General features: G+C 35.6%; 1 protein-coding gene across 3 annotated transcripts in view; it reads left to right on the forward strand.

Moving 5' to 3' along the window:
• Positions 1–10,297, forward strand: part of stmA (Protein EFR3 homolog stmA) — a 42,028-nt gene extending 31,731 nt beyond the window's left edge. For 2 of the 3 annotated variants that reach the window (XM_069820486.1, XM_069820487.1), the window contains exons 15-16: positions 5,871–6,029; positions 8,716–10,297. In XM_069820486.1, coding sequence (XP_069676587.1) covers positions 5,871–6,029; positions 8,716–8,892 — 336 coding nt within the window. In that variant the 3' untranslated portion in view covers positions 8,893–10,297. Of the gene's footprint in view, positions 1–2,634; positions 2,791–5,870; positions 6,030–8,715 lie in introns of those variants that run through there. The other variant, XM_069820489.1, reaches the window with a different exon arrangement.
• Positions 10,298–17,453: the final 7,156 nt, after the last annotated feature.

Genomic DNA, 17,453 nt, shown 5'->3' on the forward strand with positions numbered 1-17,453 from the left:
GAAGTACATTAGGAGGAGGCTGGATAATTGAGAGGCCAGATTAGCAAGAGTCTAGTGTAATTAAACATAATGTAATCTAGGAATACAATAAAATAATAGAGTAGGTGAAAGAATTCATTTATGTAGGTTTCTAAATAAGTTTGGCAAAAAACCGAATCTTTGATAAAAATAAATAAATTCCAACTTCTTTGTGGTATAAAAAGACGAACATAAAAATATAATAAAAAAGTAAGAATTGACACACTTTAAAGGTTTTCTAAATTTTTAACTATTTCTTTGCTACTCTGTGAATCTGAATGCTTGACATTAATGGAAGTGGATAAAAAAGTGAATGGAGATTGCTGAATGAGACCTTTAAGATCATAGTAGACTATAGAATTATAGATAAAAAATGATACCAGGAATAAGAGATCATTTACAAGTAACATCAGTCTTAATAATAATCAAGATGTATCAAGAAAACTGGGATCTGTGTGTTAATAGAATGGCAAACTATAGAATACCGAAGAATATAATAAATTAAACTTCATGTGGGAAAAGAAACACAAGACGACTTACTATGAGATGGAGACACCAGTTTGAAAATTGAGCCAGAATGGACCAACAGGTATCATGATGATGATGGTGTTGATGATGATGATTATGGTGGTGATGTTGATGGTGATGATCTAGAAACAGTGAATGTGAAGTTCAACTGTTCAAGTCGAAATTGTGTTTTTACTTTGAATTTGACACAGATTTATTTTGAGTTCATGAGCAAAGTTCTTACCAGCTGTCATGTAGTGGTACAATATCTGTAGCAGTGTCAAAATTATTTGAGATTTTTTTTCTTTTTCAGAATTGAGAATATGAATAAAATTCACATGTATTATATTGCAATAGAAACTTTAATATAATACAAATACAGTTGAACTTGGTTATAGTGACCACGGTTCGTGTAACACCTCAGTTATAGCAACATCATTAAGAAGTATGGTTTTTATCTACCTTACACAAATATAATTCATTATTTCTATAACAGCATCTTTTTAATAAGCAACTTGTTTACACTGACATTTGGCAACAGTGTAAATTCTTTAAACATTCATGTTGTACGTACAGGGACTGCCGTTGAGAGGAATTCATAGGGTGCTGGTAATGTCATTAATGACCAATATGGTTTTCAGTTGCTGTGACAGAAGCATTTTATGGGCCAAGAACTGGAATTGAGGTGTATCCTGGAGTAACAACTTAACATAACATTACGTCGTTTTTACATTTATGGCGTAATATAATGGATCTTAAATAATGTATCTTCCTCTTGACAAAATATTATTTCCCTCCAACAAACACAGCACCTTCTAGAAAAATTTGACTTAATTCTGCGCAATGCTGTTTCACCAGATCTAAAATCAAGATTTTATAGTTAAGTTCTTGTTCCAGAAAATGCCTCAGTTCTAAGAAAAAAAGAATGAAGTGTGGGGTTGGCCAAACTCTTTCTTCTGTCATGTCAGCAATTCTTTACCAACAGTAGCAGGCCAACCTATGTACTATATTATAATCCGAACAGTCTGTTAAGATTGCAGCTTCAGACATCGTTTGTAAACATATGTTACATATAGTATAATGGAGCAAGATGCAAAAAAAGAAAAGTTTTAAGAGTGAAAGGTAATAAAGTTAATGTTATAAAAGAAATTTGAGAGTGGTTAAAAAACCTGATTTGTGTCGTGAATTGGATTTAGTTAAAGAAGAACCGAGAATGATTTATAGATGCAGTATTTTGCTAAGTTGGAACTATAAGGCAAAGTTATCAAACAGATTCAGCTATCTGTGTGTTGAGATAACTAGTTGGGGATGACTGCATAAGGAAGTTACATATCAGGCAAACAAGGCAGCAAGAATATTGGGCTGTATAAATGATACAATCTAAAGGGAGAGAGGAGAAAGAAAAAAATTAAGGCTGGATGCTAAAGTGAAAATATATAAAGCAATGATTCGTCCAATATTGACTTATACAGCTGAGACAAGAGCTGATACAGTAAAGTTTCAACATATAGTAAAGAAACGAAATTAACTTCTTAAGAAAAATAAGTAAATCTAGAAGAGATAGGTAAGAAATGAGGACATAGGGAACAACTAAACATAACAGAATATTCGCGACTTGGTGGAGATAAGATGATTTGAATGGAACCAACATACTTCTCTCGTGGCATTGGAAAGAGTTGTACATATAGCACATGATAATCACCTGACTGAAGGTAGAGTTGGCTCTGAAAGACCGAGAAAGAGATGAAAGGACTTCTGATCTCTGCATAGAATAGGTTTTGGGCCTAATATGAAGATAAGAAGAAGTATTTTATAAAATGGAAGTATAAAAAAATTACAGATTTATTCAACCAACGTTGTAGTACTATATGTATTTTAATTACTGTACATTATAGTATTTTACTCCGTATTTCACTATTTTCTACAAACCAGTATAGCATTTTAATTTTTTTTAAATAGCGTAATAAAATAGTCTATTTAAAAAAGTTGCAGTACTGTAGGTCTACATCCAATTATAAATTAAATTATAGTAGTGTACAAAATACGTAATATTGTGAATGTATTTCTTCTTTCAGTTATTTACTCTTATTTATTTATTTTTTCTTATAGCGTCACTCGTATATCGCAACATCATTTCTTTAGTCCGTTCGATGATGCTATAACCAAGTTCAACTGTATTTGAAGAAACCCATGTTTAATTAACAAGATGTGAATGCCTCACAATTCACCGCAGTTTCATTACCTCAACTGATACATATCATCATCATCTTCATCATCATTGGCTCAACAGCTCATGGTGGGCCTTGGCTTACTTCAGAAGCGTTTGCCAGGTATCTCTATCCTCAGCTTGTTTCTTCCAATTTGTAATTTCCAGTGTCCTGATGTCCTGAGTAACACTATCCACCTATCTATCCAGCTTTTACTTCTTCTGATTTCGTGACAATACATTTTTATGGGAAGAAGTGTTAGTCCTATACCAAACCCCATCAATTCTGTCTGGGATGTCTTCCTTAGTTGGCTTGTCTCAATTTTAAAGCTTGAGAAACTCGCTTTTTTGCCCTCACATCATTTTCCATTATCCAAGAGCCACAATGAGATGCGTATGTCATGGGCTGGGTAGGAATAAATGGCATTACTCGAAGAGTTTTACTAATATATATCAGACTGATACATATGCTGGATTTAAAATGATGATAAACACACCAGAACGTTTTGTTTACAAAAATTGAAAATACATATCATAAAGTATAGCCTATATCCTAAATGTCAATTAATTCTAGCAACAACTGACTTAACACATGTGCATGCACCATTATTTTTTCAATTGAATTAGCCTCCTTTTCTTTTAAATGATAAGAGCTGAGAACAGCTTTAACAGACAGCTTAGGTTTTGTAACAGTAGAATAGATACCGTAGTCCTGTTGCTCTTATTTCCAGCAGCCAATCATGTTGCAAGTCGACTACATTTAAACATGTGCGTCTTGTGAGTTGCTGCTGATGACGTTATGCACTTCCTAAGGCTCGATAAATAATATAATTGTCCGCTATTTTGGCTCTTTTGTTGGTGTTCGCAGAAAATACACGAGGACGTTATTTGCCACTCAATTATTTGCTCAATTACAGTGCGTTTGATTTATCATTATAGGAGCTACGATGTGATAAAGTTTAATGGTGCAGCAATGAAAGAACAAAAAATGGCGAACAATACTACCTACCTAGACTTTATAGAGCCTTCACTTCCTAAGGCGTAAGCAAAGAGGAGGAGTCACGCCGGAAATAACAGCAATGCGACTATAGTAATAGTAGTTTTCTGTGCAGATGATTTTGATTTAAGGAAAGGCAACATTATATATCTATTTGCCTTGTAAGTAAGTTTATTGTTGATTATTTTGTAATGCAGACATCTAGCACATGGTGGATAATAGAGTGTGAATCTGACTTGGATCTCCTTCCTTCCACTCCTAGCACCACTCGTTCCTCAAGCTCACACAGCTGCTCTGAAGTGAGATATAAATGAGAATATTCTAGTGTAACAATAATTGGTCTTTAAACCTTGTAGTGGTAGCAATTGTACAAATTATATTTACAGTAAAATTCCTCGTATCCAGCAACTGTGAGAAAAAGCCAGTACCAGATAACTGATTTTGCCAGATAATTGGAAAATACATTTATAGGTTATGTAAAGACACACTGTACTGCACAAGCATTTTTTTTTCCATGTTGAAATTTAGTAATTTTCATATAGATAATTAAAAGCAAAGTTTTGAAGTATGTACCATGTTTATTTTTAGTACTGAATACGGTAATGTGCATTCATCAGTTCATAATTATTGTAATAAGGTAATACATAATAGCGTAAAAATTACTAAAAGTTTTTGTAACCTTACGACAATTTTAAATGGCGGTCCTGTGATTCATGTGACGTGAAGAGCGGTGTAGCCAATGTCGCAACTATACTGTGAAGTAGTGCTCAATGATTTGAGTGTAAGGACATTTTGCTTAGATTTCACGGAATACATTGTGCAACAGCAGCGCTTAGTGGTAGTAGCCATGATACTGTCCATCATTCGAATGAAATTTTTATGCGCTGTAGGAACAGAGGATTTCACACTTTCGTATTTAGACTCATCCAACATCCCTTCGAAACTGGCAAATTCAAGTGTTAAATTGAAAGGTATTGTCTCTGCGCATTGTTTGCAAAGTCCAAGTGACAGATTACCAATGCTACCCTCTGTTCCAGGAACATAACGGGGTTTTTTGTCTTTGTTTTCATGTGCGAACTGTGTAAAGAGTAATCACAATATGCAACATGTGCGATCTATGAACGCCACTCACATCTTTGTCAGACTCTTTTCTTTCGCATGAATGACTTTTTTTTTGCTTAGCCAAAAGTGCTGTTGTTTTAGTATTGCCCGTTATTTGAGTGCTGGATACGAGGGATTTTACTGTACGTGGTTTATCATTTCCAATATTAATATCAGTTTTCATATTAATTGTATATGACATAAATAAAGTAAAACTTAAAATTAAAAACATAAAATTTGTGACCTGAAAAAAATCTATAGAGAATCTAATTTAGTTTAATACCTAATTAATTCTGAAGTTTGGCTTTGGCTCAAGCGAGGATGAATGTAAAGAATCATTTACAGAAAGTAAAGTTCACAAATTTTAAAAGTAAATTGAAGCACTATTCAAAAAAGCTTGCAGTTAAGAGCTTTGCCATTGCAAGTGAAGTATTTAAAAAACTCAGTGTTTTAAAGATTTGAATCTGCTGTAGTCTCCAGGGGCCATATTCATAGACATTCTTAGCGCATGATATGAATCCTGTACAAGTAATCAGTCGATAGCCGGGACTAGTTTAGCACGCTCGTAGTGCGGACTAGCGGAATGTCTATGCATAACACCCCAGGTGACTAAAGAACTTGGAAGCATATCCTTCTCATTGGGATCATTACAAATGACTTTGTCTACGTGACTTACATTAATGTCTGATTCAGCCATTTGTAACGATCAAAAGTGTTGAATACAATTCTCGTTCCTATGTTCTTCTGAATACGAAAATGAATTCAACTTTCGAAACGTTGAGTTGCTTATATATTTCACTAGCAATAGGAAAAGTCCAAACTGCGTTGCTTCGGAATATAACACCATTGAGGCATGATGTTGATGTATTAATCTCGACGTCATGCTGCATAATGAGTAACGCCTTCCTTCACAAAAAAACCGTGATATTCGAACTGTTCTTTATTATTTCTGGCATACCATTAAGAATACTCAAACAGAATTTGAAAGATTGCAATTTTATACAATTGAGCTGAATCTGTCCTTTCTACTATGATATTTAGAAACATCCAGAAGAGGAGTTGACATTTGAATCAATGAAGAAGCTCTTGTCAGAACCTGCAGAGAATGCCAAGGAGGCAGAAGAAGAGCGACGATTGCAGCTAAGTGAGACATTCCGCACTGCAGATTTCCATGTTCTGGTTGATCGCACACATGCAAATGTAAGTGATTATTATATGTGCCCCTGTGATGTCTGTTATGAAAGAAACCTTAATACTAGTCATCTCTCGCCAGTCTTATTAAAAAATGACCAGCAGTATATACATAACATTGATCTAAAAGAGGGAGAATGTGATGGTGCACTGTTAAGAAGTATAATTTGGACTTCTTTCATTGCTGCTAATAAGGAATCCACAATGTTTTGAATAGAGCCATTCTTCGAAAAGCTGTGAATTCTTTATTCAGTAATACTAATAGGAAAGGTCGAATCTGTACTCCTTAAATTCAGAACACTTTATGTGTGATTTGGTGTAGATTTATTTTTAAAAACATCTACACCAAATTACACAGAAAGTGTTCATTATTTTTAAATGAACTCAGTAGAACATTTCAGCTTCTTACTATGGCAAGACACTTAGTTTTCTTTAAGGTAATTTTTAGTGTCTCACGATATGATCCTGTAAGATCTGCCCGGAATGGTTCCCAAACCTTTTTGATTACGGATCCCTTTCGACTAGAGATAAGATTCATGGATCCTCAAATTAAATTAAATTAATTGCTAGATTAATATAGATATAAATTTAATATGCCCCCATATTTATATTCTGTACGTATTTAACATTGACAATATGTCTACAACTACATTAATTACCAAGCATAGCCATGAGTTCATAAACATGCTGTAATATTTATAAACTGCGTGTATTTTTTCAGTAATTACATGCATAATTATATTATTTTGCAATTAAGACATTAAGTCTCCGAGCACATTTACAAAAACTTATTCTTACACTGTTGGTCTCAACTCAAAAAAGTTTCATATCCATTGTTCAAGAATTAAAACAGAAAGTCAATATCCCGAATTTAAAAGAAAACTTACAAATTAAAGCAAACCCTTTAACTCTATTAAATATAGAATATAATCTAAATTTAACAGATTAAATACTGAAATCAGAAGTAAACACTGAAATACTGAAACAATTGTCTTTAGAGACAATTAATATTAGGTACCCTCCACAAAACTGGCTTCATTTATACACCGACGGATCCTTGATCTCCAAAGAACAAGGTGCCTGTGCAGGTGTTACGTGCTGTCTCTTCTCACTTTATAGATCTCTTGGATATGGAACAACAAGTTTTTATGGTGAAATCATTGCAATAAGTGAATGTCTCAGGAATCTTCTATGCCACATCAATAAATTTAGGAATGCAGTTATATTGTCAGACTCCAAAGCAGCTATTCTATCAATCGTCTTTAAACACACACCTTCATCTCAAACAGCAGAAATAACTAAAATGCTCTCTCAATTATTATCACTCAATAAAAGAATTGTATTCCAATGGATACCATCCCATTGTGGAATCCTGGGAAACGAGAATGCGGATGCTTTAGCAAAGAAGGGCAGCACTGCTACTTACAGACCTGTTACTAAATCTATGTATTACTCTATGAAGAGATTTATTAAATCTACATACTTAGACTTCAACAAACAAAATTTGATAACTCAATCCCAAGGGAAAAAATGGAACTCTCTGCATCAAAATCCACAGTTAATTCCCGATTTACCACGAAAATCGTCTGTAGCTGCATTTAGATTGGCAACAGGCCATGATTGTTTGGCCAAACACCTGCATAGAATTGGAATATATCAGTCCCCTAACTGCCCATTGTGCAACTCAAAACCAAGAAATGGAATCGGAACACCTCAAAATCTGTGCTTCAGTGGCTAGTCATGATAATATCTTTGAAAAATATTGGTGTGCAAGAGGTCAAATGACTTTATTGTCAAACGCCTGGCATTAGAAAACAACAACAACACTGTTGGTCTCGAGAGATAAAACTGCAAACATTCATACACACCAAGCAGATAACAACTAATAACTCGCTACCTTCGCCAAGCAGACAAAAATTGAATATCCCTCTGGAATAAGAGTTTAAGTACATAGGGAAATAATGTACCACATATCCCTATTCCAGGGGGTATTCAGTTTTCAATAGAATTGACCACCTTAACTGAAAAAGAAAAGTCGTGTTTTTTACAACAGCTCGAAGACCAGCTCACGTAAGGGTGAAATCTGGTCATCTACCCTTGTTGATACACTAACTTTCACAGTACAGTCGTGTCGAGAAAAAAGGTAGTATTCTATGTTATTTATTTCAAAATATATATTACCAACCACGGATCCTCTGATAAGTGTTGGCAGATTCTTAGGGATCTGCGGAGCACATTTTGGGAACCACTGTACTAGCCTGTTAATGTGAGAAATTCCATTTCTTACTTAGAGGTACCTATAAGACAAAATTCATTACCATCTGTTATAGGAAGATGGGCAAAGATGACCATTAGCAGAGTTGAATGTGACTTCAGTGAGAAACTGCTGATAAGTTTTCCAGTTCTGTCATTAATGACAATTGTTTTTGGAACGGTTTCCTTGTTAGAAAATTAAATACACCAAAATAGGTCTGCTGTGAAGAATCTACCACTAGTACGACCTTCTTTAGTGTGTGCATGTGGGCAGTTGGGCAATAGATTTTTCATATTATTACTAATTTATATTGATAGCCAAAGTGGACATTTTTGTTTCATTTCATCATTATAAATTTAGTAGATATACTGTATGATCCTTCCAAATATCATAGAACATTGCAGTATTGTTACATAATATGATACATTTTCATTGTTACAGAACGACATCTTGCAGAATAAGTTGAACGAGATATTCAGCAAGCTGTCAACTGGCCTGGCAGATGGGATCCGCCCACCACCGACACCCACACCTGGTACGAGACAAGACAACGACCCTCTGCGCCCCAACAACCCTCCGGCATATGAAGTTCTGTTCCCTGAACTTTTCGTGTATTAATCACTTCTTCAGTGTATCCATCTCATTGTCTCTCTTCTCAGTTGTTTGTATTTTTGGACGTCTTTATGTCTGTTAGCAATACAGAATTCCTTCCATCTGTATGGTGAACACTAGCTAGTTACCATATTTGCTCGTATGAAAGCAGCTTCTCTCTCTTCAGTTTTTCTGTTAATCCTTACGTACTTCATGCCTGAGTACACTGGTCTTTGCATTCAAGTATTTCAGGTCGTGTTTGTTTTAAATATACATTTGCTTATTTCACGAATTATGTCTGGCCTAGTTTGTGTGAGTAGGAGGTCATGACATAATTCTTCAAGGATTTCTCTTTGTTTAGAGTCTATTTGTTGTGCTAGATAGGCGATGGAGGTTTCTACAGATGGAGTTAAATTGTACACACTGATCACTCCTTGTTCAGAGCTTAATTTCCATGCCCTCTTTTGAGACATATTAGCTTGAAGATCTGGGTTCAATTCGCAGATTTTCTTTTCAGCTTTCTTTCATCTTTTTCTTACTACTTTGAATCCAGACAACCTTTCTCTAGAAGGGCGCTAAGATGTTATGCAAGGGCATAACAAAGTCATATTACTGGAACCAAGAATATACGGAATTCTGCCTTCATGCTCCCAACCGCTTCCAGCATTCTCTTTGTTGGCATTCTCCAGCTTGGACAAGGTAATGAATTCCTCATAATGTCGTGCCTTGTGTGTGGTTGAGGTGAATTTCGTCGTCACAGCTATACCTTCAAACAGGTTGAGCAGAGCAATTTAGAATATCTATAATTAAGAGGATGCAGCGAGAATTTTGATTATCATTATACTGAAGTCTGAAATCTTTAAGTATGAAGTGTGATCAACGTGAAAATAGATAGGCAGATGGCACCTCTCCTCTGCTTTTGCTGTTATGCACAGATAACAGAACAGAAGCGTCTTTGTGGGTGAATCTTGGTTTCATTAAAGTTTGTCATTTAATTTAGGATTTGCTCAATCTTTTGTAACATTGTTCATGAGAGATTCATTTCTGGTCATGTTTTGTGTTGCCAGATTAAGACAAGACAGAGATTTATTTCTGGTCATATTTTGTGTTGCCAGATTAAGACAAGACAGAGATTTTTCTATAAGGTTTTGGGTAAAGAAAAAATAAAGTAAGAGATATTCTGGTACTCACTGTCTCCATGCAGGTTTTCATGGTTCTCATTTATATGAACTACTGAAAGAAGGATATAATTAGTTATTGTAGAAGCAGTGACCAAAGCAGCAATATTTTATTCTGAAATAATAATATAACATACTGTAATTGTAGAAATTTACATATTGAATGAATATACAGGGTGTTTCAGAAATACTTTGACAAACCTTGCGGGCATGTTCCTCACACCAACAGAAGAAAAAAAGTTCATATAAACATATGTCCGTAAATCCTTAGTTTTTTAGTTATTAATGAAAGAACGTAATGAAACATCTGTTAGATATTGTCAGCTTGGTAGCAAGTGTTGCAACTTTAATCAATTCAGAAACTCTTAACAATGAAAGTTTATGTTCAAATGCATTTCGAGGTACAATCCAACAACTTAACTTAAATTTGTAACCAATGATAATATTCATTTTGTTAGATAATCGAATGATATCGATACAAGTCTGCTGATGCACCCATTGAATTGTAGATGGCTTTTCCTTCTTTTGGTGTAAATAACATGTCCCCAAGGTTTGTCAAAGTATTTCTGAAACACCCTGTGTGTGTGTGTGTGCGTGCGTGCGTGCGCCGAAAGTTCGTCTGTTAATTTGCTTTGCAGGTAATTCGTGATTTTTTTTTTTTTTTTTTTTTTTTTTTTTTTTTTTTTTTTTTTTTTTTGGAGGGTAAGGGAGACGACGATGTAATGTTGTGATTTCCGTTTTTACTCAGTTACTTAATTATCCTGTCGTGACATATTTTTCTAATTAAGCCTGTACACTGTCATGACGGTGCAGGGAATTGATGGCCCATGAACTACTAATGCTTGTTCATAGCACCACTAACGTGCCACTAAGAGTGGCCTTGTCTGAAGGGACACTAAATAATTTGTGATTTTCAATGTTTCGTGGAAGTTCGTGCATTAATTACCGCGAATTATCGGCACTTGACTGTATATGTGTATATATATATATATATATATATATATATATATATATATATATACTGACCCTAGAGAGTCTTTGTGTGCCTGTGAATATGCAGGATGTTTCTGGATTACAGTTTTAGGAACTGAAGAAAATGTTTGTCTGTTGATTTACTGCACCGTACCAGTAACTGAACTTTTTTTAGGAACTTATTTAGAAGTTTGAGGCTGTTTTGTTAGTAAGTAAACATTCTGAATATATCATCTTTTCAAAGGAAGAAACCATTTTCGTTCTTTACTTACATTTTAGGGTACAAAACTTCAAGTAAAATAAAAAAAAATTAAAAGTATCATAATACTGTGTTCCTTGACGATTCCAAACACTGTACTCTTCCAAAAGCAAGTCAGAAGTATGTCTTTATATGTACATTTTTAACAACTTTGGTTTTGACATGTACGATAATTAAACGTACAGTAAAATATTCAGAATTGCAAGAGTGTAACTTATTTCGCATAATTAACTATATAACTATTCATCTGTAAATATATAGTACATATATTGCATTAAACCAATACTAAATTAGTCAAGGAACATGCTGCTGAAATATTAAACGTTAAACTTAAAACACTGTGTACATGAAAGTAGTGTTAACTGCCCTTTTTAAATGAAGACTGGGGTGTGGTATGGAAAAGAGCTGTCTCTTATGGTTATTGGTTATGGATTTTCCATTATCTGAGTTGTAGGTTATATTACTGTTTTGGCTTCTTTCTCCTGGGACAATGAATCCTAGAGCAAGAAAAATAGCTTTCAAATGTGGAAATAATATTATTAATTATAAGGATGTGAGAATTGTGGGTAGCTTTTAGTTTTTATTTACCTCTTTTGATGTTCAAGTAATTTCTCTTCAGTTCATTTCATTTCATTTGTGTATAATTACAAGTGTACTAAAAACAGAGGATGTCTTGGCTAGTGTTATCAGGAAATAAGGGAACATATCTCGACATGAGAAGCAGAAGGGTTGATGCCCACTTTTCTACGTTTTTACAGGAGAGCATAAAAACTAAACTTTACTAGACTTCTACTCAGTTTGCTTCAGATGTATGACTCATAATTCAGTGAAATTTACACAAGTAATAAAGTGATCCTTATTCTATAAATCATGGTACCAAAAACAAACTATTTTGAGAAATTGATGCTACAATTATTTAATAGTAACTATCACCAAGACTTTCGCCCTTCTATATCTTAGTTCAAAAGTATAAAAAAGCAGTGTTATGCCCATAGTTAAGGTCACTAAAACAGAATGAAGTTCAGTGATTATTAGAGGAGAAAAATTCTCTCTGGCACTGGGGATCGAACCTGGGTCCTTGGTTCTACGTACCAAGTGCTCTGACCACTGAGCTACACCGAAGTTCAGTCCTCAGCACTGGATCGAATCCCCCTCCTGTAGTGTTTTTCCCTTAGAGTGCTTGGTACATTGAACCAAAGACCCGGGTTCAATCCCCGGTGCCAGAGCGAATTCTTCCCCTCTAATAACCATTGTTACCATAACAAAAAAATTCTGTAGGACTAAAAATTAGTCTTTACGTAAAATGAAGTTCGTCCTTATATCATTTCTTCAAGTTGTAGTAATCGGCAATCATAATAATTGTTACAATAAATCAAGTAATGGAAAAGGAATTGGTTGACATTGGAGTGAAAAGTTTCTAAAGAGCCAACCACATTAAGCATATAGATTTTCACACACTGGAAGTGTGTCTTAGTATCCTGTAAAAATCGTGGAAAACCTTCGGAACCCGTTGTAACAATTTGATGATGTCCATGTACTTCTGTGTTGTATTGAGGTTTGTTTCTTTTCTTATGAAATGAAGCTGGTTGGGCAGTGAATAATTATTCTGCCTCGTGTTTCTTTTCAAGTTGATGGTTTTGAATGTCTCTTCGCTGAGCGAAGTCTTAAGAAAAGTATTCCTGGACTATTCTTCTTCCTTCACAGTAACCGAGAAATAGTTGATTGTGTAAGAATAGCAAAAATTCCGAGCTCCATCTCTGTGTCTTGAATTGGTGTTTTCTTGGACCCACAGGTTCGAATGAACTGTGCCCAATCTCTAGGAATGACAATTTCATAGCTCTGTAGACACGATTTCTTTTTTTCAGTCATGGCCTGGATGTGCTCTACATCTACATATGGAGAAGGTATTTGTGGCTAATTGAAGTGGCTCAATTTCATTTAAGAGCAGACACAATCATCAAGTTCCGATTTTGAGCTGCACATTTATCTGACCATACTGTCAGTTCTTCTATATCTGAATTAATTAATTCCTTCAAAGTCCACTTCACAAAGCAGGAAGCAATTTCATTTCCACCTCTTCCTCCCAGTGATTAATTCCACAAAAATAACGAGATTTTCCCGTGATATCGTTGTGCATAGTAAGATTTATAGTCCGCAGTTAGAAAGACTGACAATTTATTAAGCTCGGAGTTGGGAGGCATTTCTGGAAATCCATCATCACAACAATTTTCTTTCCTCTATCATGCTTCGTTGAATCCTTATCTTGTTTTTTATGTGATATTGATATGCCGTTTTTTCTTTGTACTGCTTCAGTTTTTCATTGAGTTCTTCCCATGTTTGGCTTCCTTCAATTGAATTATGTTGTTTGCTAATGCTGAATTTCTGACAATGAAATCATTAATTCTCTCGCTCTCCACTATTTTTTACTCAAGGACGCCAAGTTGATAGTGGCTGGGCAGTGTTGAAGATGATTTCATCCATTTGCTCTTGAAGATCACATAAGGGGGAAGAGTGGTGAAGGAGATAATCCAATCCTGTGGAGATGCTTGGCCAAGCAGTTATGGCCCGTAAACAGTCTAAAAATTGCAACTGCATTCTTCCTTGATTATCCAGGGACATTTTGGGTTGAGACAGATTAAAACTGGAGTGCTAGTTTACCAGAAATGTAACTATTTTAGATTGAGCACCATCTTTTTCTGCTTTGGCGGTTACATCACTCATACATTACCCCCAAAATGTTTGTAGGACCACACCTGTTATTGGTTGGTGGGTTCATTTGACCTAGCCGGGAGGATTATCAATGTAAGTCCACCGACCTTTTCCCCTGTTTACTAGCGAGGGGATGCCTCACGTGCCATGATAGGTCAGCATGTCAATAATTGTCATGGCTCTTCTGTACAGAGGTATTGGTCGTTCTCTTCCCATGTTAGGACTGTTCTTAGCTTCTCTTCACCTCTTACCAACCAGCAAGTTAGAAATGTTCAACTTTCCTGATTTGGTCGTCTGGTTCATTGGCTACTAAGCCCCCCCCCCCCCACTGCGGCAAGGTGGTAGTCCCTGGGGGGACTGAATTATGAATGTGTCACAAACGTCACATGTGTCAGTTGATGGATCTTTAAATCCAATATTGAACTTTTTATTAAATATTCTTCTGTAGAACCATTTTTTAGCTACATGCATTGTTTCTGTCTTCTCTTGTTGACACTTTTCTAAGTATAATCTATACATGATCGACAGATTTAATTCTGGTTCCAAATATTGCCTTTCTGTTTTTTCTCTACTGTAGTGTGATTGGTAGACTCACTCTTACAAACTTTGTGGGTTATACATAGTGTGTTAAGAAACATTACCTTGCACACTTCAATTTTCTTCCATTTCCAGATTATATATCTTAGTATAAACTCTTTTGCTTCATTGACTACCAGTTCGAGATCTGGTTCTGTTCTTACGGGACTCAAGTACCATCAAAGCAATGAACTGTCTTCTTAAATCCCTGGTAAAAGTTTCCTTCCGAAATTGACGAAATACCTTCTCTCTCATAGGTTCCGTAAGTTTATTCTGGCATCGAAATCTGCAAGAACATGGATGTTTTAGGTTTCTCACATTGTTATTTTTCATCTTTCTTGCAGTAGGTGACTTGTAGGTAGAACCTTTAAGTCGAGTTTTCTTTGCAGCATTTCTGTTCCATTTATCCTGATTGTGCATCCTCTTTCTTCCTTTCCCTGTAGTAACTGAACATTCGTCTCATGTCGCTGGCAGATGTGTCTTCATCTGATGTCTCAATCTCTGATGCACAATCATCCGTGGGTTTGGATTCAGGATCAGCGACACTGTCATCACGTGACTCATCGGTGTCAATTGGTGATGCAGGAGCAGCAACGAATGAAGATTCTGGAGTATGTCCTGCCAACAAAGAAGATTTTGAATCAAGTTTCGAAAAGAATTTGATAACAGAAAATTTTAACTAAAATACAAAAATTAGTAGTAGAGTGTGTTGAAAATGTACTGCAGGACACTATTTTGTTATATTTATACTTTCTAAGATAGGCAGTCATGGGAAATACACTGTCAGCAAATATCAACTTTTTAGAATAGCCTAGATTACTTTTGATAGTTCTCAACTATGGACACCTCTGGAGATTATTATTGACTATTATTTCTGTAGATAAATAAATGAATGGTAATCATTGCACAGTTTGTTTTAGGGTGTTCATACATTCATACCCTGAACAAGGCATAAATTGTGATGATTGTGATGGTATCTGGGTATCGTTTAGGCCTAAAGCTGATGTGTGTCTTGTAGGGAAGTGAAAACCCCTGGGGGGAAAAAAAAACTTACTCAGGAAACTTGTCCCAGTCGGGAATTGAACCCTGTCCCGCTTCATGAAGAGCAATTATTTAAATTACATTTCCAAAATAATTATTATCTTGGAACTTCGCGTATTTGCTATATTAGATATTTAAAATACGAATGTTAAACATTATGTTTTATTTAGCGATGCTTGTAACTGCCGAAGTTATATCAGCACACTTAAATGCCATCGATCTGATCCGGGATCGAACCGCAACCTCGGGCATAGAAGGCCAGCGCTATACCAACTCCGCCAACCAGGCCGACTTAAAATATGATAATTGGCAATTTGGAATAACAATGTTGAGGGAGCAGAACATTTTTAAATCATTCAATTGACTTATCTGTTTGTGTTGGAAAAGGGAGTTATCAATTTGTTGATATATGCTTTAATGCAATAAAAATATATTAATACACTTAGCTTTAATCTGTGGTGATATGGCATTTCAACCTCATTATGCAATAAGGATACTACAGTATCTGCATGTTGCTCTTGGTGCTGGATTAATGGGGATTCAGGTTAAATGGTACTACATGCTGTAAAGTAATCAACACACCATGCCTATTAATTATGTTTGAAAAGTATGAAGCTGAATCACAGCAAATAACAGGACAAAACGCACACATTTCGCATTGAATTTTTTTCCATTGTTATATATTGTGGATGACTTTAAAATGTCTCATTTGTCATAACATAATTTACAGATTGATTGTCATACTTACGTAAGCTACATGAATTAGACACCTGATGCTCTTCACTATTCTCTGTTGTCTCGCTTAGTGCAACCATTAAAGCCCTCGACTTGGAAACTTATCAATCAACCAATCACTCATTCAGTCAGTCTTCTTAATGTATCCAGCTGAGAACATAAAGTCCACTATAGTCCACTTGTAGTCTTTTCAGTTCATGTTTTTAGTAGCCAGAGTTGGGGTGTTGTCAATATATACTGCAGAGCTGTGTCTTCTGCAACTGGTACTGATGATTTTAATTTACTTCTTTTGTGGTTTATGGGTGGACAGTATAGAAGAATGTGTTCCAGATCTTCATCATAGCCACCGGCGTGGCTCAGTCGGTTAAGGCGCATGTCTGCCGGTCTGAAGTTGCGTGCGGGCGTGGGTTCGATCCCCGCTTGGGCTGATTACCTGCTTGAGTTTTTTTCCCCAACCATAATGTGAATGCAAGGTAATCTATGGCGAATCCTCGGCCTCATCTCGCCAAATACCGTTTCACTATCATCAATCTCATCGACGCTAAATAACCTAGTAGTTGATACAGCGTCGTTAAATAACCAACTACAGAATCTTCATCATGATTATTGCACCACAAAGAAGTAGGAGTATCAGAAAGGTGAAATCGGTGTAGGTACAATTGTGAGTTGGAAACTTACAAAACATATAAATATTAATATTATTTTGGAACACATGGATCGAAACCATGATTTAGGCGCCAATCCTTGTAAACATCTGAACAATATGCGTTATATGCTAGTACTGCCAACATAGTTGGGTGTGTGTTATCAAGAATCAAATCTCTTTTAGCTGCAAAACGGCGGATGTGGGACTTCAGCCTTTATGCCTCAGGGTAGACAGTGGACTTCAGCCTTTTTATAACTCTCTAAAATCGCTATGATTAACAATTGGACAGCCGACATTCTGCCACATATGAAGACTGTATTCAGCAGTTCAGTGATAGCAGTAACTCATTTTGGTAAAAAGTGGACATACGCTCTGCTGCTCCTGAGATCCAGATTTTGTTTTCCTCAGTTTAGGTGTATTTATTAGTTGAAAAATTAGTAAATACTGTACATCATCTTGGTGGGTATCTTCT

This window comes from Periplaneta americana, chromosome 3 (genome assembly GCF_040183065.1).
Source record: "Periplaneta americana isolate PAMFEO1 chromosome 3, P.americana_PAMFEO1_priV1, whole genome shotgun sequence".
Taxonomy (NCBI): domain Eukaryota; kingdom Metazoa; phylum Arthropoda; class Insecta; order Blattodea; family Blattidae; genus Periplaneta; species Periplaneta americana.